The 21,855-nt window shown below is 44.2% G+C and overlaps 1 protein-coding gene across 1 annotated transcript in view; it reads right to left on the bottom strand.

Annotated features, from left to right (window-relative positions):
* LOC147718741 (sodium- and chloride-dependent neutral and basic amino acid transporter B(0+)-like) overlaps positions 1 to 21,855 on the bottom strand; it is a 255,411-nt gene that overhangs the window by 117,916 nt on the left and 115,640 nt on the right. Inside the window, exons 7-8 of the mRNA XM_086918728.1 lie at positions 14,134 to 14,274; positions 13,790 to 14,018 (exon numbers count right to left, since the gene is read on the bottom strand). Coding sequence (XP_086774854.1) covers positions 13,790 to 14,018; positions 14,134 to 14,274 — 370 coding nt within the window. The remainder of the gene's footprint in view (positions 1 to 13,789; positions 14,019 to 14,133; positions 14,275 to 21,855) is intronic.

Raw genomic sequence — 21,855 nt, 5'->3', positions numbered from 1 at the left:
AGCAAAAGGTGGTGTAAGAAGGAGAGTAGGACTATATGCCAGTCCATTGTCAATGGATCAAGTGGGGCAAAATAGATATAATACCTGTCTTCGTCAATCGCTTAGCTCATGTGTGTATTGTGCCAACCGTGAGTGAAAAAAAGGAAAAATACTCACAAGTGAACCCAGCCGGGTTCTGGTGAAGTCCAAGAGAAAGGATAAAGGAAAGAGAGAGAAGGAAAATATAAATAATGGTCACATCGGATGGGCAGTAATGCTGGCTGGATTCCACCTGCCAGGCCATGTAGACACTTACTACTAGGGAGAAAACTCAAACGAAATGAGTCGGTGAATGCGTGCCAGGGATGTGGCACCGCGTTCTGTTTGGTTAAGGAAGATTCCTAAAATGAAGGGAAATACTGACATTAGCGACCACATGGTCTCAATGCGTGTGGAAGGTAAATGGTGCACTTCCAGCCTATTTCCTAACTTGTACGAGTAGATCGTGTGGCACGAACGGTGCATGCTACCAGCAGTCTGCGTTAGTCTGCCTGCCGGCGATCAGCCGGCGGTCGGTAGCGGCTTGTCCAATGTACACGAGGGATATAAGGATTACCGAACGCGACAGAAAACGTGTGCATGCAAAATGTGGATTGCCAGGACTCGGAGTTATCATGTTATCTGTCTCTATTATGGAGATGGAAGAAAGACGAGTGTATGTGGCAAGAAAGATGAAAGAAAAGAGGTTGGCACATGGTCTAAAAAAGTGAAGAAAAATTTGCAGAGATGCAGTATGTGGGTAAAATGTTATGCTGGCTGACAGACATCTAATGTCTAGATATTATGTGTAAGTACGTAGCGAGAGCATACTACTTCAGTGGCAGTGATGAGCAGAGAGCATGTCGACAGAGGGAAGTATGCCCTGACAGTGGGTGCACATATCACTGTTGCAAATATTACAATCATTTGTACAACAGTAGGTAAAACATAGAGGTCCAATTGACCGGGTATAAATCATTATATTACAGTGTTCAGAAAAAATACATAATTAGCGCTACAGAGAACATGTGTATAGACCTGATATTCCACATCGTGGTAGCATAGTAGTTAGTCATGGTGATCCGGGGAGCATAATACTTCAGTAGCGGTAATGAGCAGAGACACATATCGCTGTTAAAAATATGACAATCATGTCTAAAACAGTTGTACTGGTCAATTGCTGAAACATGGAGGTCCAATGGACCGGGTATAAAGTCTTATATTACAGTGTTCCAAAAACGTACATAATTAGCACTTTAATGTATTTGTACAGAGGACGTGTGTGTAGACATGGTATGGCAAGCGGATCGCCTTCAAGGCTTTGACCTTGACATATAAGGCCCTCCATGCGACGGGAGCAAAGTACCTCCAAAGGAGACTTTCCTTCTACCGTCTGGCTCGCTCTCTGAGGTCAGAATCCCTGTTTTTGGCGACTGTCCCGAGAGTGAAGAGAGCGCGCTTGGGAGGCCGCTCCTTTGGACTACTGGCGCCACAGCTGTGGAACTCTCTGCCTCTTACACTTCGGGGAGCCACCAGCTTACTAGCTTTTAGAAAGGACCTCAAAACCTGGTTGTTCACCCAGTAGGCCTTTTTGCCTGTTGTTTTCTTTCTGTTTGTGACATTTTCTCTTTTAATGTGTTATGTTAGTATACTGCAGCCTACCCTAAATAAAAGCGCCGGGACACTCTTTTTGAGTAGCCGTGCGCTCTACAAAAGCCATTTTAACATAACATAACATGCACATCGTGGGAGCAGGGAAGTCAGGACCACTTCCTATGCAATATTTCGGGCACATGTGAAATATGTGGTCTGCTATAATGCCAGCAGAGTGGAAGTACATTATTTTGTTAACATGCACATCATCATAGCCTGTGCTGAGTACACCAATTTCGGGTGCACTGAGAACATGAGGACATTCAGGTGGGTTCATTCAGGTGCAGTCAACAGGTTATGAAGATGTAAATTGCCTGGAAGGAAGCCTGATGTAGAACGCTGCGGCAGTACACAGTATGTGCTGCGCTCTGCACCCACATTGATCCCCACATAGTCAAGTTACTCTGTAAATGCCTTACTAATGCAATTTAGTGCTGTGATACGGACACCAACACTAAAATGCATTAGTGTAACCCCTGATGCGTGGTACTTGGCAGGGCTGCTACACTGGTGGTAAGTCAGAAGTTCTGGTCGACAGCAATGGAGCATGTGGCCAAATACAGGGACCAGGTTAGTCCGGCTAAAAAAAAGTTACAGTCTCAAAGTCTGGTGTGAACAGTCCAGTTTGTGGTGGAGGAGGTCGCAAGGAGCAGAGAGAATGTCACAGGTGGTCGTCCCTGTAGCCCGAAGAGCAAGCCTGGTGTTGGGGATGGTCGTCGCCAGAGAGTGAAGATCCGGTCGCATATTGTGGACGGTTGTTGCTGGAGTTTCACTTTGGTGGTCACAGTGGGTAGTAGCGCGAAGTGCAAATCTTGTGTTGCCGGTCATCGCTGGTGGTCGCGGTAGTGAGAAGAGTCGGGTGCACCAGAGCTCCACATTGGAGATCGTCATGTTTCAGAGTCTCAGAGCAAATGGGCTCCTTCGCTGACACAAAGAGCCCAATACTTCAGGATTTCTCCTTATCTTGAAGAGGATTGCCGTCTTATCTATTTATTTTTATTTATTTAAGAAGTTTTATATAGCGCTAGCCTGACCGGCGGGTATCGGAGCGCTTCACAACAATTACAGAGCAGTGCAAAAGAAAGCAGAACATAATACAATAAAGCGAGACATTCAGGATAAGAATCGTAGTAAGGAGAATGTTGACGAATTCCATTACAAGGTCTTGATAATCCGCATCTGAGAGAGGAGCAATGTCACTTTAAACACTCGGACTGCTCCTATCTGTTAAATAGGGAACGGTTGAAGAAAAGGATTTTGAGCTGACTTTTGAATTTAGGGGAGGAGGGAATAGTTCTGACGTGGGGGAGATAGAGTTCCATATTTTGGGCGCATTTCCGGCGAAGGACCTGGCTGCGTTTTTTTCTTTTCGAAGTAAGAAGTAGGGTATTAGAGCTTCTGAGGTTCCTGTTCTGACCTTCTTTTTTAAGTTTGGACACCAGATATTCGAGTTTGCCTGTGTGAAGGGCTTTGTGGGTGAGGCAGGCTGTTCTGAAGTTCGCCCGCATTTCTAACTCAAGTAGCCACTTGAGTTCTTTTAGTGCAGGAGAGATGTGATCCAATTTCCTTATTCCAGTGACCATTCTGGCAGCCGCGTTGAGGGTTGTTTTCAGAGGAGCAAGATGAGTTTTGGCTATTCCCAAGAGGAATAGCATTTCTTTAGTCCAGTCTTGACAGCACCAATGTTTGGGTGGTTTGTTTGAGATCTTTGGATGGAATGAATGGATTTATTTTGTTTAGTAGTTCAGGTTAAGGAAAGCGCTCTTAGCAGAGATCTTAATGTGTTTGGTCATGTGTAGTTTGGAGTCTAGCGTGATGCCTAATGATTTAGCGGAGACAGCCAGGGTGAGGTTCCCATTGAGCGCATAGATATCTTTTAACCACTCGACCATTTGTGGGTTCTCTTTTTTGTTCGAGATGAGGAGTATTTCGGTTTTGTACGGGTTCAGTTTTAAGTGATTGCTTGACAGCCAACGTTGCACTTCCCTTGATGTTTCATTGAGTCTAAGAATGTCATTAGCAGAGGAGATTTCCAAGTAGATTTGGGTATCATCAGCGTAGAGGTGGAAGGGGATGTTAGCTTTTCTGAGTAGGGTGGGGAGGGGTTCCATGTAAATGTTGAAGAGTTGAGGGGAGAGCACTGATCCTTGGGGCACCCCCCTCTTGACTGGGTGAAGTTCAGATTCAAAGTTTCTGATTTTGATTCTCTGGGAGCAGTTGTGCAAGAATGAGGAGAACCAGTTGAGGACAACCTCGTCTAGACCGGCCCTTTCTTCGAGAGCTTTGAAGAGAATTTTGTGATCAACTGTGTCGAATCCTGCTAATACGTCTAGGAGAATGAGGAGGCAACATTGGTCTGAGTCCAGTGATTTGTGTATGTCATCAATTATGTTGAGGATAGCGATTTCCGTGCTGCACCCTTTCATGAATCCCGACTGATGGGAGTCGAGGAGGTTGGTATTGTCCAAGTGCTGAGTTAATTCTTGGAGTACACATCTTTCTAGGATTTTGGAAAGAAGAGGAAGGATGGAGACAGGTCTGAAGATGTTTAAGTCATTTATGTCCAGGCCGGGTTTTATCAGCAGTGCGGTGATTTGTCCCACTTTCAGACAGTCTGGAACGATTCTGGTTTTTAGGGAGCTGTTTAAAATCCTGCACCATAGTGGGGCTAGGGAGAGTTTACATTTTTTGGTGAGTTGAGCAGGAAGAGGGTCCAGGGTGTGATATGAAGGTTTACAGGTAGAGATAAGTTTGACTATCTCTTCTTCTGGAATGGGCTGGAAGAGTGACCAGGGTTTAGTGATGGGAGGGGAAGCTCTACCCAGCACCCTACCCAGGCTGCTATGGGGAGGAGCAGTTGATGTCCAGAGAACGCTCGATCTTGGAGATCTTATCATTGAAGAGATTGGCGAAGTTGTCGCACCATTCTTTGGAAGCCTGCCCCAGGCACGTATCAGGTTTGGAGGTTTGTTGTCTGATGATACTGAAGAGCTCCTTAGGTCTGTTTATTGCGCTATCCACTGCAGAGCGGAAATACATGGATTTTTGTTCTTGAAATGATTGTTGTATTTCTTCCGGATAGTTCTGAGTTTGTCGCGATGGAAGGTAGTGGGCAAGCTCCTCCAGCATCTTTCTGCGGCTTTTAGTTGTCTCCTATCTTCATTAATGTCAGAATGGAACCAAGATTAGGACGGAATGGCTCGCTTGTTTCTTAGTTTTAAGGGTGCTAGTTGGTCAAGAAGGATTACCATATTCGTGTTATAGAGCGAGGTGAGGTCAGTTGTGGAGAGATCTTTGCCGCTGGGTAGGAGCAACTTTAGCCTATCTTCCATGACGCATCAAGGGGGATCTGTGTGAGCTTTCTGTACCATTTGGGGGGTCTTGAACAGGAGGCAGGGATAAAACTCTTTGGTTGATGTGGAATAAGATCATTTGATGATCCGTCCAGTCCACTGGAAGGATGTTGTCGATCGTAATTGCGTCTAGGTGGGCAATGATGGCATCCAAAGTCTCTCCTTTGTTGTGAGTTTCTTCAGAGCAGTGTTGGGAAAGGTTTTTGTCGCAAAGGAGATTATTGAGAGATTGAATTAGTGTGTTGTTGGCCTCGTTCCAGCGTAAGCTGAGATCACCCAGGATTATGCAGTTAGTGTCTTTGAGTGCGCAGTGGACAATCAAGTTGGATAGGTGTTCACCAAAAGTGGGGTGGTTGCCTGGTGGGTGATAGAGAAGGTCACCAACCAAAGGGCTGTTTTCCTGTTATCCTTAGTCTTGTTGATGACAGAGAGACAAAGGAGCTATATTTGCAAGAGACCATTACAGCGATGTCAAGGTCGACCTTATGGATGATGGCTACACCTCCCCCATGTTGACTTTTTCTATCTTTGTTGATGATGGTGAAACCTGGGGGCACCAGCATGTCTAAACATGGTGTGGAGATCTCATTTAGCCATGTCTCTGTGATGAACGCAATGTCTAAATCCTGAGAGGATGGCTTCAGCTAATTCCGTTGCATGCTTGGGGGCTGATCTACAGTTAATGAGCATGCAGTTAGTGGACAGATTATTTTTGCTCGGATGCTTTCCTGATGGAGCCCTCGGTATAGAGGTGAGGGAGGGTGGGGTATTGTGTTTTTCACGGAAGAGTATTCTATTCCGAAGCCTGTGATCACTTGAATATTGGAGTTAGTGGAAGCTGTGAGAGGGGAGTTATAAGTGGAGGCTAGGTCCAAAGCTTCTTCGGCGGACATTGCTGCTTTAGTTCTGGAAGATCTTTGTGTTTGGATCACCACATCTTTGCTAGGGGGGCTCTGAGCCCCAGACGCAGGGGATTTGATTCTTGTAAGAGTCTGTGGTTGGATCACAGCGTCGATTCTAGGGGGCCTCCGCAGCCGGTTCTTGAGGGTGGGTGAGAGCCCGAATTGGGGTTTAAGAGGGTTCGAGTCAGTCAGATAGGAAGACCTGGGTTGGGATTGTTGGGGTTTTCGAGCCTTGTCTAAGTTAGTTAGGATTTCATCAAAGCCACTGAATATACTTTCTAACTGACTTTCTAATAGGGCCAGCTGGTGTGCCATATTTTCCAGGGTTGGGGGTATGTAGTTATGGTTAGGGACATCTTGTGGGGTGGGGGCAGGGTTGAATTGTGAGGTCTAATGCTAAGTAGGTCAGCCCGGCTGTCTCTGTTAGCTACCCTCGGTAGGGGGTTTATTTGTGAGCTCTTCCTCAGGGATTCTGCTGGAGTGATAGGGGGTCAATAGACCGAGCCCGTCGGATGATGTGATGTTGAAGAGGATAAGATTGAGTGGGCGGTGGGGACTGATCTTCCTCGGAAGATTGAAGGGGGTCAGTAGACCAAGCCCGTGGGATGAAGGAGTGATGTTGAAGAAGATAAGATTGAGGGGGCTGTGGGGACTTATCTTCCTTGGTACATTAAAGGTCCGATTTGTGGGAATGCAGGAGTGGGAGGAGCTTCTACGGGGGAGGCTGGGGGTTCTCATCAGCAGAGTGGAAATAGATATTTGCTTCGCCTAATGGGGCAGGTTGACCAGGGAAGGTGGCTGGGGTGGAGCAGGAAGAAGGGCGGAACGAAGAGTAGGGAAGAGGGAGTCAAAGGCCTCTAAGTTCTTGTTATTAACCTGTATCAAAACTGTGCCATTTGAATAAATGGGAACTGATGTGTTCCCTTTTCTAGTTGCCTGATTGGGGAGGGAGGTTGTCAGTTTACAGCTATGTGAGGTGATCGTCTTTTTAGATATGTGAAGTTGCATTCTTATTGTGGTGTTCCAGTTCTCAGGTCTATCTGTGTGGAAGATGATGTCCATCTTTACCTGCCCTTTTGGAGATGCAGTGGTAAGTGTCTACAAATAGCATTTCTGGGTGTTGACTGACTGATTAGATTATTTTTGAGGTTTCTTCTTGCTTTTGGAGAGAGGTTAAGGGAGAAACTAATAGCGAAGGCATTCACGCCCTGCGGTTTCATGTGGATCGACATGAATGGGTCGGCGGAAAATGGCGTGCCCGGTGACATTATTGCGTATTGTGTAGAAGGGACGGGACGAGCTGCTGATTGGGAGGCGGGTCTCCCTTGGACTGGTAGTATTGACTCTGGGAAACTGCACACGACGAGTGTTTGCCAGGCCCTTAAGGGTCCAGCCTACTATGGGAACCATGAGTGAGGGACAATGGGATTTATTTGTCCAGATTGGCGTTGGCCGGAGGGCGGTGTCGACACGGGTGGGCAAGATACAGGTTCTGGGGCACAGAGTAGACCAAGGTATAAGAGTGGTTGTTGCAGGGGGTAAAAGTGTCATGAAGCAGGTCTGAAGTGCCATGAAGCAGGTTTTATCCTAGCCAAGGGTCAAATACCTGGGGGCACCTCTTGGGTATCAGGGACTCACTCTAGCAGAGGACAGCAGGGCTCAGGTAGGTCCAGTTACAGGTCTTGAACGTTTGCAGGTTCATGGAGCGTCTGATGTTTACAGGGAGCTTGTTCCAGGTCTTGGCTGGAATGTGGGAGAAGCCTCTCCTGCCTGTTCTGTTTCTGAGGATGCAGGGGACTTCTGCCAGGGCAAGGTCGGCAGAACGGATGTTTCTCTTGGGTATGTGGAAGGATAATCTCTCGTTGAGGTATTTGGGTCCAATGTTTAGTGATTTGTAGGTGTGGGTGAGGAGTTTGTAGGTGACCCTCTTCTCGACGGGGAGCCAGTGAAGGTCTCGTAGGTGTTGGGTCATGTGTTTGTGACGTGGTGTCCCGAGGATTAATATAGCTGCGGCGTTCTGGATGGCTTGGAGTTTGTGTAGAAGTTTCCTGTTGATACCGGCGTATAGGACATTGCCGTAGTCTAGTCGGATGGTTATGAGTGCGTGGGTGTTGGTTTTCCTGCATTCGGGGGGATCCATTTGAAGATTTTTCGAAGGATGTGCAGGCAGTTGAAACTGGTGTTGGTGACGGTGTTGATCTGGCTGTTCATGGTGAGGAAGGAGTCATGGATGATGCAGAGCTTCCGTGCGTGGTCTTTGGGGGTGAGCGGGCTCCCTAGGGCTGCGGGCCACCAGGTGTTGTCCCAGGCTGAGGTGCAGGGTCCGAGGTTGAGGACCTCGATCTTCTCGGAGTTGAGCTTCAAACATCTGTCCTTCATTCAGGCTGCCACGTTCTTTATTCCTTGCTGGAAACAGAGTCTGGTGTCTTTGGGGTTCTTTGTGAGTTAGAGGATAAGCTGGGTGTCATCAACGTAGGATACAATGCTGAGCCCATGCTGTCTGACGATGGCGGCGAGTGCGCCATGTAGATGTTGAAGAGTGTGGGGCTTAGCGATGATCCCTGGGGTACTCCACAGTTGATTTTGGTGGGTTCAGAGAGGAAGTGTTGTGAAGTCTGGTTGTGAGCGTGCCATGTGAAACGTGTTGAAGGCTGCAGAGAGCTCCAGAAGGATGAGGGCCACTGTGTGTCCCTGTTCGAGTAGCATGCGGATGTCGTCGGTGGCAGCAAGGAGGGCGGTCTCGGTACTGTGGTTGCTGCGGAATCCAGACTGGGAGGCATCCAGGATGGAATTCTCTTCGATCAAGTCAGTCAGTTGGCTGTTCACAAGTCTCTTGGTGACTTTGGTCACGATGGGGAGGAGAGAGATGGGCCGGTAGTTTTTCAGGTCCATTGGGTTGGCCGTAGGTTTCTTGAGGAGGTATCTCTGCCCAATTCCAGTCATCTGGAAAGATGCCGGACATGAAGGAGGTGCTGATGGTCCATCCTAGTTCGGGCGCGATGGCAGCGGTGGCACTGTGGAATATGTGGGGTGGGCAGGGGTCCGTTGGGGCTCCTGACTGGGTTTTCTTCATGGTCGTGGTGATGAGTTCTGTGGTAGAAGGAGTCCAGGTCATGATGGATGGCTTGTCGGCCATGAGTGGGTGGTGTCTGGCGTCTGTTCGTTGAAGTTGTCGTAGAGGGTCTTGATCTTCAGGTGGCAGTGGGAGCTGAGCTTGTTGCAGAGTTCCTGGGAAGGTGTGATGTCCGTGGCTTCGCTGGGGGGTTTACTGAATTTCTGTATGACATTGAACAGTTCCTTGGCGTTGGTCTGGACTTTGTCTCGAATGAAGGTTCGTTTGGTGTCTCTTATGCGCTGGTGGTATTCCTTCAGGGTGCTCCTATGGTTTTTCCATGTTTCCGTGGTTTTCTGGTTTCACTAGGTTTTCTCTAGGGGTCTGCAGGATGGCCAGGAAAGACCATCAGCACTGGAGTGGTCAGTCCAAGGATGGTGTTCCATTTCCAGTTGAGAGATGAACCAACTCAATAGTTTGGGATTCTCACCTCTCATCTGCATTAGCCATTTGAGGGGTCTGTGGCCTGTCTCAGACTGGAAGTGATTCCCAAACAAGTATGGGCTCAAATTCTCCAGCGCCCAGACCACTGCAAAGGTTTCACTCTCAATTGCACTCCAACTCTGTTCCCTGGGCACTAGCCTTCTGCTAATGAAGGCTATTAGTTGGTCAAAACTCTCTTGATTTAGCTAACAGAGCACAGCCCCTATGCCATGCTCTGAGTTGATCCGTCCGGACAGAAAAAGTCATTGGAGGTGTCAGGGGCCCTGAGCATTGGTGCTATGCACATACCCTCCTACAGGGTGTTAAAGGCTTTTGGGCGGGTTTCTGTCCAGATCACCTTCTTGAGCTGCTTTTTAGAAGAAAACTTAGTCAAGGGGGAAGCAATGGGGCCATAACTTTTGACAAACCTATTCTAGTATCCAGTGAGGGGCCTAGAAAAGAAGGCCCTCACCTCAGTCTCAGTCTTGTGGGGTTCCCAAGCCAGGATGGTCCGAATCTTGGCTTGAAGTGGCTGCATCTTGCTACTGCCCACTTTGTGTCCTTGATAGAGCACATATCTCTGCCCTATCTGGCACTTTCTGGCATTAACAGTTAGGTCTGCCTGCTGCAGGGTCTGAAGTATTTCTTGGAGAGTGAACAGGTGATTCTTTAAGCTGGCGCTGAAGATTGCAGTTTCATCAGGTAGTTGGCACTGAAATCCTCCATCCTAGCCAGGGTCCACATGTTAAACAACCTCCAGAAGGTGGCAAGGGTATTCTTTAAACCAAGTAACTTGAAGAGGCCCTCTGGGGTTGAGAATGGTGGCCTCTCTCTGGCCCATTTGGTTATGGCAATCTGTCAGTACCCAGGGATAAAATCAAAAGTACATAGGAACTTGGCAGCTCCCAACCTCTCTATGAGCTTAGAGGAGGGCATGTGCAGCAGTCTTGGTGGCTGAGTGAAGCCCTCTGTAGTCCACAAAGAACCGGTTTTCTGGAGCGGAACCCGGTGGGGCATCCTTGGGTATCAGTACTACTGGATTGGATCATGTACTATAGGAGGGCTCAATCATACCTCAAATCTAACTTCTTGAACACCTTGTACTTGATGGTGGCCCCCACTTTGTCAGAAAGCCTATGGATTGCATTCTTGACAGGCATGCTGTACCCTGTGTCAAGGTCATGGGTACACCAATCAGTGAGACCTTGGGTCAGTGAGTAAACAGAGGGAGGTGCGCCAACAAGTAGCAACATTCCTTCTGTTGCTCAGTGGCCAGTAGAGTAGAGAACAATTCCCTCCACTGACCCATCGCCTTCTTTAGAAGACAGAAGGTTGTGGAAGGACTCGCTCACCTTCTTACCATCATCTGTCACCAAGAACATAGTGACTTCTGACCTTTCAAAGTGGGGCTTAAGGTGTGTAGCATGAAGTTCCTAGATATCTTGAGGTCCACTAGGTAGGTGACATCCCTTTTCTGTTCCTTCACCTCATAGGGCCCAGTCCACTGGCCCTTTACGGCCTGGAGGGCCACAATCTCCATCACCCATACCTTCTGAACAGGCTGATACTCCACCATAGTCATACTAGTATTTCAGGGCTTCCAGGCTGACCTCTAGGTTCTCAGTGGCCTCTTTCCATAAGCACTTCATATTAGACTGGAGGGCCAACATGTAGCTCACCAAAACCTGGAGGGTTCTCTGGAGCCTGCTCCCACCCCACCTTTACAAGACTGAGAGGTCAACGAACAGGGTTTCCAAACAGAAGTTCAAATAGACTGATCCCTACACCCTTCCCAGGCTCTTTCGAAAATACAAAGAGAAGACATGGTAAGTGGACATCATACCTCACGGATTCTGGCAGCCCCATAATCATGCCTATCAGGGTTTTCTTAAACCTCTCAAAAAGTGCATTGGTCTGGGGGTAGTATGGCATGGAGTACTTATAGATCACCCCCCATTCCTCCCACGTGGACTTCATATAGACAGACATGAAGTTGGTGCCCCAGTCAGATACATCCTCCTTGAGGAAAGCAAGGATAAATATTCCCATCAATGCCCGTCAATGCCCTGGTCACTGCCATCGCAGTCACCAACCTCAGGGTATGGCTTTGGGGCACTGTGTTGCATGGTCCACCTAGACCCGGATTAACCCGCCAGCTTACGCAGGATCTACAGAATGCATCTGATTAGATCCTCATCCTAGGCCAATAAAAGTGGGTGACAAATTGGTCAAAGTTTGTGTCCTGCCCCTGATGTTCTGCAGGGGAAATCATGAGCCAACTCCAGAAGGAAGGCCAGGTAGCACTGGGGGACCAATAAAACATGGGATCTGAGGAACCTTAGGCTCATAGTACAGGAGACCATTCTCTTAATAGATGAGTTGATTACCAGAAGTGTTGACAGGTGCCTTGACCTTGGCCTACCATCATAGACCCTCCCTGCTGAGGTTGGCCTCTTTCAGTTTGAACCTGGCTAACTTATGCGGTCCCCCAGGGAAGCTATGTCTTCGGCTGGAGGTTTCGGGGATCAGCCCCCTCACAGATTGGGAAACATCTGGAGTGAGTTAACTTTAGGTCTCCAAAACTGTGAAAAATCCTAACTTTAAGACTTTTGGTATTCACAGAAGGCATTTAGGAGTCCTAAAGTTAGGACTCCTAACTTCTGTGAATACCGAAATGAGTAAGTGCCTTCTGTGAATACCAAAATGAGTAAGTGCCTAAGTTTAGGATTTTGTCCTAAGTTAGTTCTGTGAATCGGGCCCCAAGATTGTAATTTCCAAAACAGTAATATACTATCTTACTTACCATTACATTGGAGTAATATTAAAATGGGTCTTTAAACCATTTTTCTAGCTACTCCAAAACTGAATTTAGCACTTATTAAATATAATAGTGTAAACCCATGTTAGCCTGTGTGAAAGCAAACCTTGCCACATTGAAACATGAGTTTCGAGGTTTTTCACTGCCAGGTCATGTAAAACATTAAATATACATGCTCTACTCTTTAAAAAACCATGTACACTGCCCTATAAGCATTTAGGGTCCACCTTAAGGGTCACTTATAAGTATTTAAAAAGGATAATTTAGGCCTGGCACACCCAAGCTGCAGGGGCAGGCCTGGAGAAAAGTTTTCACAGGGCTACTTTAGTAGGTGGCACAATGAGTGCTACAGCTTACTAGTAGCTTTTAATTTACCAGCCCTGAGTACAGGTTATAACATTTAAAGGGACTCAATTATACAATGTAAAACATTTTTGAAAGGGAGGGCTCATGCACTGTCCCTCTGGTTAGCAGGGGTAACGTGCACTGAGTCCTAGAGCCAGGAAATATGGGGTCACTCTGCAGAAAGCGCACATTTCCAACAAATTCTTTTAAAAAAATCACATCTCCCCAGTTGGCGTCTTTCAGCGAAGTGATGCATTTTCTCTCTGGGATATATGCTTAGTAACATCCCTTAATTCCAAGCATTAAAATCCAAAATAGTAAATCCTTGTGTTAACTGTAGATCTCTCCTCTGCCTGCACTGGGAGGGTCAGCAAATAGCCAAGACACCCCTGGGCATTAACTGAAAACTCCTACCCTCAACCAACACTTGGACTAGGCCTCATGCAGGGCGCAGTTTTTCAGAATCTTCTGACCTCTGTTTTTGATTTGGGTAACTTTTTTTCTATAGATTTTGTTCTATTACAGAAGTCCCACTTGGCATACCCTAAGGGGCTCCTCACTTCCAAGCTAGGCACTGTGTGGCCAGTCCTTTGAGGTGGCAAAACGAGAACTGACCGGACGAAAAGTTAGTATCATTCCAAACACTTGTATGCCACTGCAACACACTGCTACTGAGGTCAGCAGAATATATTTTGGATCTAGTACGTATTATCAGTAATGGTAATTGGTAACTGGAATCTAACTTCACCATTATATTTTCATCCCAGTTTACCTATAGACTGTAAATTTGGTTTGATAGCTTTTTTGTTTATCAAAATGACAAATTAAAAGGGCCTTATTATGTTGTATGAAGATATGTCCTACAAGAGAGGCAAGCAGTAAAACATTTGACTTAAAATCACATGCATATGTTTTAAAGGCAGGCAGGAAAAATATATCCTTTGCTCTGGCTTTCCATATCTGTTCAGAGGGTCCACAAACAGACATTTTAATTGTTATGACAATTCCAAAACACGTGGATGGGGTTTTTGTGATACTGTATCTGGTCTGGTTATGGTAATCTTAAATTTTAAAAGAAAACACAATTGTCTTTACCCATATTATGCAAAAACATATCTCCAGATCATATTACATTGACTCTAATCATGGTGCTAGTATAACTTACCTTCTCTTGCTACAGTGTCAACAGTTTTTCCTGACACAAAAGCCATATGTCCCAGGATAGAAAATATCACAAATCCAGCTAGCAAACTGGTCAGAAGATTAATGAAACAGATGACAAGGGAATCGATGTAGCAGTTGTTGTTAAATTTATTGTATGATGAGAGAGCCAGAAGACCTCCACAGGCCGTTGAAAGAGAGTAGATGGTTTGAGTGGCTGCATCTTTCCAACTCTAAATCAAAAATTGACAAATATGAGTATTTGTACAGTTTCATTTGTTTTAAAAAACAATAGTACAGTTGATATACTGATGATAGCTACATCTTAACATTCATTTTAAACCTTACCTCAGCATTATAAAGTTTTGAGATGTCAGACTTTGCTCCAATGAAAAAGTTAATTCCATCCACAGCACCTTCTAGAGTAGCACCACGTACTAGTAGTATTACTAAAACAACATACGGGAACAGAGCTGTGAAATACACCACCTGCCAATCAAAATACAGGATAATGAATATACCACTAACCATATTATAAACACAAATTGATATCACAATTTAACTTTTGCTTGAAACCAATAACACTTTTGTAATGAAAAGGCATTGGACAAACGACCACACTGATTGTTTAGTAACAATGATGTTGTGCAGGTGCATATGAAAATAGAGAAATGTGACAAGGGGGTTTGATCTGATATTGAGTGTTGTAATTCGAGGTGCACATGGGTAGTGCCGCTTAAATCAGTGACATCCCCTGGGCACAGCCTAAAGACTGCGGGAAGCAGATACAAATGCTTTCCGAAGACTTTTGAAGAGTGAAGGCTGATCAAGTATTCATTCATTCACTGGATTTATTCAAGAGAGTTGATGCTCCATCTCAAAAATAAATCAATTAGTTGTATATAAATCCATCTGTTTGTTCAAAACAAATCTCCCGATGCATTTCAGGCAGATCGCCCTTTGTTTGGGTAATTTCTACAAAGAATACAAGTGAAGAATATCATGCTGGTCACCAAACACAAACTGGGAAAAATATCCCTACACCTATAAAACCCGGTGTCAGAAAAAGTTTGGAACATACACTTAGACAGCTGTTACCACAAACCTGGGGATAAGGTTAAGGTTAATAGATGGCACACCTACCTGCATAAAGCAATCAAGGCATTGAACAAAGTGGAGGAGAGCATATAGAGGCCGGAAATTCCAATGATCACCTGGAAAAGAGCTATAAATAAACAAGTGGACGAAATTTAATTCGACCTCGATTGTAAATCCCTCCGTTCAAGTCCACACCTAGACCTGCTGAATAGCTCCTACACGGTAGGCAAAGCCCAGGCTTACCTAATTGACACTCTTATTCCATCAACCCGAAGTAAAATATTGTCCATGAGATTAATCACTTTAGGAATTGCGGACTGAAATCCGGCGTGGGCATGAAGGGGAGATGCCACAAACTGCACACTCTGCCCATATAAGAAGGAATCGTGGCTGCATCTCTTATGCTGCTGTCCGAATCTCAATGAAGATCAAAGGCGACTACTGGGTCCGATCTGTACCATGTATGGAATAAAATCCTGTAGCGAAGCGTCAGCGATGTGCTTTTCAAAGTCTAGCACAATGACCCTAGCAAGATTGGGGAAATTGATGTACAGTATCAGCATCGCCTTAAAAACAGCAAATGAACGAAACAGAACTCTGGAGCACTGCATTACAAACCCAAGGACCGATGATGAGGTGGTCTTGAAACTGCATTGACGTTTTTTTCGCACTTCTAGCAACCCCCCCAGGACAGAGCCTCACAGGAATACGGACCCAAGGTCAATGGGCAACTGCCATAGTTGCACAATAATATCCATCTTTATAGAACAATGTGGGCTTTCAGATTGCCATGAAGCCACACCTCCGCATCCACAAACCCCGGGGAAGGCTGATTGTGGTGGAACTGGGGATGGGCGGCAAATTTCTTTTACAAAAAATGTTAAATGTTTTTTTTTACTCTCTGTTTTAGCTGTAACATGTTGATTGATATTACTGTAATGTTTTAATTAATTGTACAGTTAACAATAAAATACAACTAGACAGCTGTCAACCGAAACCTGGGGATAAGGTTAAGGTTAATAGATGGTGATGTACAAGAATTGCAAATCGTAGCCTCAACAAACTACAAGTGCCTAAAGTAAATGGAAAGTGAACCGGGTGCGTTAGGATGGAATGTGATAATGCGCGTGATAACACGTTATGTTAAACAGATGAAATACAGACGAAAAAATTCTAATGGAAATTTTGCAGGTCATATTCGTTGCACAAAAAGTGTGGACCATGCTGAAATATTCAAGAGTGAGTGGAGGAAACGTGCAATTGTTAAAACCGCTGGTGCGATAAACACAGAAAGTGAGACGTTATAAATTAGTAACAAATAAAGCAAGTAAAGTAATAAAGCACTGAAGACTTTCCTCTTTTGTTAAGAATCACGGTTGTTTGAGACATCACACCAGCAGAAGCGCTGGGACACCCCGTTGGGGTAGCTGTGCGCTATATAAAACACACTAAATAAATAAATAAATAAATAAGTGTGACGTGGTGTAGAAACTGAAAAAAGACCTGAAGTGTCAGCAGGTTACACCCTCAGGGCGTGGGTGGCATCTTTAAGTATAGTGTCTAGAAAAGATTAACTAGTGATATTGTAAAACCCAATGGCCTTAATGATTGTATTCTCATTTCACACTACAACCCATTCTCTCTACATATTATTTCACCGTCCTCTTTCTTCCCTACATTTTCCCCCTTGCTTATATAGTTATTATACAATCTCGTTCATCCCAAAACCTAGGTTATATATGTATTTCACTGCTTACGCATTTTTCATATCTTCTCATGATTTACAGTGCCATCAATATGACCGTTAATCATCTTGGTTTACATACATTTCTAACTTAAATGTATTTGTTTGTTACATGCTACCATACAACAGGCTTATTTACACGTTATCTGTATATTTTTCTCTGTACATGTGTTCATATATCATAGCCCACTGATTTCACTTTCTCTGTTTAGGACAACGTTTTTATTCAGGTTTCATCACGTATCACTGCTTGCACAGTTTCACTAGTTAATCTTTTCTAGACACTATACTTAAAGATGGCACCCACATTCTGAGGGTGTAACTCGCTGACACATCAGGTCCCTTTTCAGTTTCTACACCACGTCACACTTGAAATCTAACCGGCACCACTCGCGTTTCGAGTGCTACTACCCTTCTGATACACGTCGGCAGTAACGTTCCGAAACGTAAGTTCACGATTTCTTATTTTAGCATTTCTCAAGTTTTTGACTTGAATATCTTACGTGCACTGATTTATAACGGCTCACTTTCTGTCTTTATCGAACCAGCGGTTTTAACAACTGCACATTTTCTCCACTCACGCTTGAGTGTTTCAGCATGTTCCATACCTTTTGTACAATTAATATGACATGCAACATTTCCATTAGTATTTTTTTGTTCGTGTTTCATCTGTTTAACATCTCGCGTTATCACGCGCATTATCACATTCCGTCCTAACGCACCTGGTTCACTTTCCATTTCCTTTAGGCATTTGCAGTTTCTTGAGGCTACGATTTGCAATTATTGTACATCACCATCTATTAACCTTAACCTTATCCCCAGGTTTGTGGTAACAGCTGTCTAGTTTTATGTTCCGAACTTTTTCTTACACCGGGTTTTATAGGTGTAGGTATATTTTCCCAGTTTGTGTTTTGTGACCAGCATGATATTCTTTGCTTGTAATATTTGTAGATAATTCCCCTGACGAAGGACGACCACCCAGAAATGCATCAGGAGATTTATTTTGAACAAACAGATGGATTTATATACAACTAATTGATGTATTTTTGAGATCAAGCATCAACATTCTTGAATAAACGCAGTGAATGAATGAATACTTGATCAGCCTTCATTCTTCAAAAGTCTTCAGCAAGCATTTGTATCCTGCTTCCTGCATGCTTTAGGCTGTGTTCAGGGAGATGGCGCTGATTTAAGCGGCACTATCCACGTGCTTTCGTATCTACACCCTAGTCAGAGGGTGACACCCCTAGTGCACGCCACAAACTCGCATCTTGAGAACATTCTAGTAATGCATGTTCTAACACCTAGGTTCTTGTAATTCGAGGTGCCACATCTTATCTCAATGAACACCATTAATCTGCTACAGAAAGAACTGCAAACTGGGATCTACTAAAATGGACTCTATCACCGCCACTACAGGATATTCCTTATAATAAGCCTCACTCTCCCACTTTGCTCAGCATACGTATGAGGCCATGGTGTGTGAATTAAATGTGTCCCTGAGGTCTTTCTAGAGGTATTGGCCCCCTCCTGTCTCCCTTCTAATCATCATCTTCCTTGCTACATTCTTATGGTCTGAAGGCATTCATATATGCCCGAAAGCTCGTTTGTTTAGTTTAAAGGACAGGGGTGGGTTCTTGTTAGCCAACACTATGTCCCCTCACTCAGCAGTAAAATGGTGGATAAGTAAAAATAAAAATTTCTAGGATAACTGTATTTCACCTCACGTTTCTCTCTTGGAGAACACAGTCTATTACTAACATCATTGAGTCTTTGTCCAAAATTGAATAGCCTGGCAAAACAGCCTGCTATCCATTTTGATTAAGACCATAGGAGTAACTGATTTGTCCGGCTTAAGCAACTGAGAATGATTTCACATTTGTTGTTGTTTACACATAAGTTAATTGTAAGATATGATCATCTTATGTGTGGTATACCCCCAGAGTTTTGCCCTTTCTCTTTTTGCTGGCTTTAGAACTCTCGCAACTTGGGCGTCATTATTGACGACTCACTCAGTCTACATTACTCCAACTACTAAATATATCAGGAAGGTACACTGGCTAAAAATTGAAAACCGAGTTAAATTTAAATCCCTATGCTTTATGCACAGGATTTCCACCAATACCACTCCAAAATACCTGCAAAATCTGGTGCGCCCCTACCGTCCTTCCAGATCTCTCCGGTCTTCCACGGCAAATCATTTTGAAATTCCTAGGATCAAACTGTCACGTATGGGTGGCAAGTCCTTTTCACTCCTAGGACCTTCTCTTTGGAATTCAATGCCACATACACTGCGGTCTGAGCCGAATTACATCAAATTCAGGAAAGCCTTAAAAACATGGCTCTTTAACAACTAGTTTTCTGTAACTGCTTTGCTATTGGGATCTGATGCGCCGGGAAACCCTTTGTTGGGTAGCTGTGCGCTATACAAATGTAAACAAATAAATAAAATAAATAAAAAATCTGTGCACTTTATCCTTGCTAACCAGTAGTAAAGTGCGTGTGTGCCCACTTTAAACATGGTTGAATTGGTATACTCCTAACTGGCATATTTAACCAACCTATAGGTGCCTAGTATATGATACAAAGTGTACCCTAGGATTTACACGAGTTGAATGTCACAAAAGGAGTACAGCACTGATTTGGCCACCCACTACAGTGCAAACATGGCTTCAGGCCTACCATTGTAGCTTGACTGTAGCATTGTGCCAACTGCAACCCACTCTGTTGAAACAAACCCTTTTGACAGGTGTAAACATTCATTTTATATATTAATAAGTTGCTCCTATATAGGCCTCTCAGCTCATAAGGCAGGGTGTCTGGTAAAGTAGGACGTGTAGACATTTAATGTTAATTTATCTTTCACTGACTAGGTAGCGAAAGCTATTTTCACTGTAGGCAGGCAGGCTGGCCCATTGAGAAACTCTGGGAAGAAATATTGAAATATTCGGCTATCTCAGCGAAGGGGCCAGAAGTGTGATTAATTTTTATGAGTTAATGAAAAAGGGCTCGGTCAGCACACCTATGGTGCGGTCTGTTACAGTAGTTCTAGGCAGTCCTAGATCTCCACAAGTTGATTCAAAATTTCACCTATTAAATAAGGGGGCAATGGCCAACCATCACAATGTCCATTTCACCAGTTATACAGTTTGTAGATATAGAGATCCAAAGCAGATAGTAGTCTTAAAATTCTTTATTCCAAAGTTCAAAACATACAAATACTTCTCAGCTCACAACGCCTAAGCTGAGATCTAGGACTGCCTAGAACTACTGTAACTGACCAAACTATAGGTGTGCTGACCGAGACTTTTTTCATTAACTCATTGGATGCACACTTTGTATGCCAGGCAATGCCTTGGGGTGGTAGGTGTTAATAGGGCTACTTGAGCACCCATTATTGTTGCTGATACAATTCGCAATAGACTTAATCCACGTTTTGATTGTATTGTATAGAATTCAACGAAAAGTGCTGACGTTTCACCGTAAGGGGAACACTACCGCCCAAATCCTTTATTTTTATATTTGTTTTAAAAGCCTAACTCAATGGTGAAGTTGAATTGTTAATACATATGAGGAAAAATACTTTTAGAAAGTTAGCTTTTTCCTGTCTAATGCCCCTGGTGGTTAATTTGCATAAGCTTCTAGCTGAAGCCCTCTGAGGGCTCAAGCCCTGAATGAGGTGTGAAAGAATTTAACATATTTCATTGGGCCCTCCTCTGTCACAGACAAATGTCCGGTGACACAGTTTTTTGTTCCCTTGTCACACTGGCACTCATCACGGGGGGACTGCTGTTAGAATGTAATGTGCTTTAGGCCTATCAATTTGAGCGTCTGCTCCTACATTTTGCAGGTGTCTCCTCCCCTTGTCCTGCACGATTCTTCTGGGTAGAATGGGGGGGATATGACTGAATCTTTTCCCACCACTAACAAATCAGTCAGATGCATAAATGCAGTTTTCAGTGGTGGCAGGCTGGCAGGCGTACGCTTTTTAAGCCAGTTGAAACTGTCTGATTCTGTGCACTTTAAGTCATACCATTAATATGAAATTGGCGTTATCTTTTGTCCAGAATAATGTTTAGTGATTTTGAGCTATATTTGATCATAATATTACAGACAAAGATGTTGGAAAAGCTGATTGAAGATTGAAAAAGGATTTTGGAGTGCATAGGAGGAATTAGATAAAACTCTATTTTTTGGGTTGAGTTTCGGATGGTGGACTATGCCAAACGTGAAGACCATTGAGTTTCTAGGCAAGGCTTGAGATGTAGTTAGGTGGGGAGATATTGAGGTAGAGTTGAGTATCTTCAGCAAGTGAGTGATATTAGGTCCCAGAGTTCTTTAGGGCAGCAAGAGGTGTAGCTGTAGGTTAAAGGGGCTATGTGCCGGAAGGGTAAATTATATTGCTCCTTGCAGAAAGCTGAGAGGCTTGAAGTTGACATTTATGATCTGCTGAAATCAGTTGGTTAAGTATAATGCAGGCCACTGTATCATGAATGCCCATGTGGTCTTTAACAATATTATCAACTGTGGAACGGTTGATGGTTTTGAAGCCAGCACATAGGTCAAGAAGAACTTTAATTACCTTAAGTCCTTATGACTTTTAATGCCCCCTTCACACTTGAATTCTGAAACACATATACTGTGCTGCCTGTGAAAATGTGTTATTGAGAAAAGGACCTAAAAAACTGTTGTGTTAACTGCATGTCTAAGGAAAATGAGAGAAAAGGTAAGAACAATGCATGTAGGAGGGCTTTAATGCCCTACAATAACAACATTACTTTTTGGAGCTGAAATATATTGCTATTATCTAAGTCACCAATCAGAGATGCTCGTGGACCCAGTGGTCATTGCCTGGGTACTCATGATGCTCAAAATATTGGGGGAATTAGCATTACCAGAGAAGTCTGAAATCATTAATTCATCTGTAACTCGTCATTGCTCAGGGGAACCTCAAAGCTCCACCGATAATACCACATGCCTAGGTAAGGAGGTAACTCTACTATTGGTAACTGGGTAGGTTTGGAATTATTCATATCACATTGATAGAACTCGTATTGGTCTCACTTGAGGTTAAAAACTTAATTTTGCAACTATCCAGAACCAGGAGTTTAATCCGTTTTTTAAACAGTAGCCTATGATCTACTATTGTTGAGCTAATTACAAACAACTTTGTCGTATATTACATCAGTTTTCATGTTTTCAAAAGGTACAGAATGTAGGATGCCAGG

Source organism: Lissotriton vulgaris, chromosome 4_1 (assembly GCF_964263255.1).
Source record: "Lissotriton vulgaris chromosome 4_1, aLisVul1.2, whole genome shotgun sequence".
Taxonomy (NCBI): Eukaryota; Metazoa; Chordata; class Amphibia; order Caudata; family Salamandridae; genus Lissotriton; species Lissotriton vulgaris.
This window is presented reverse-complemented; position numbering and strand designations above follow the sequence as displayed.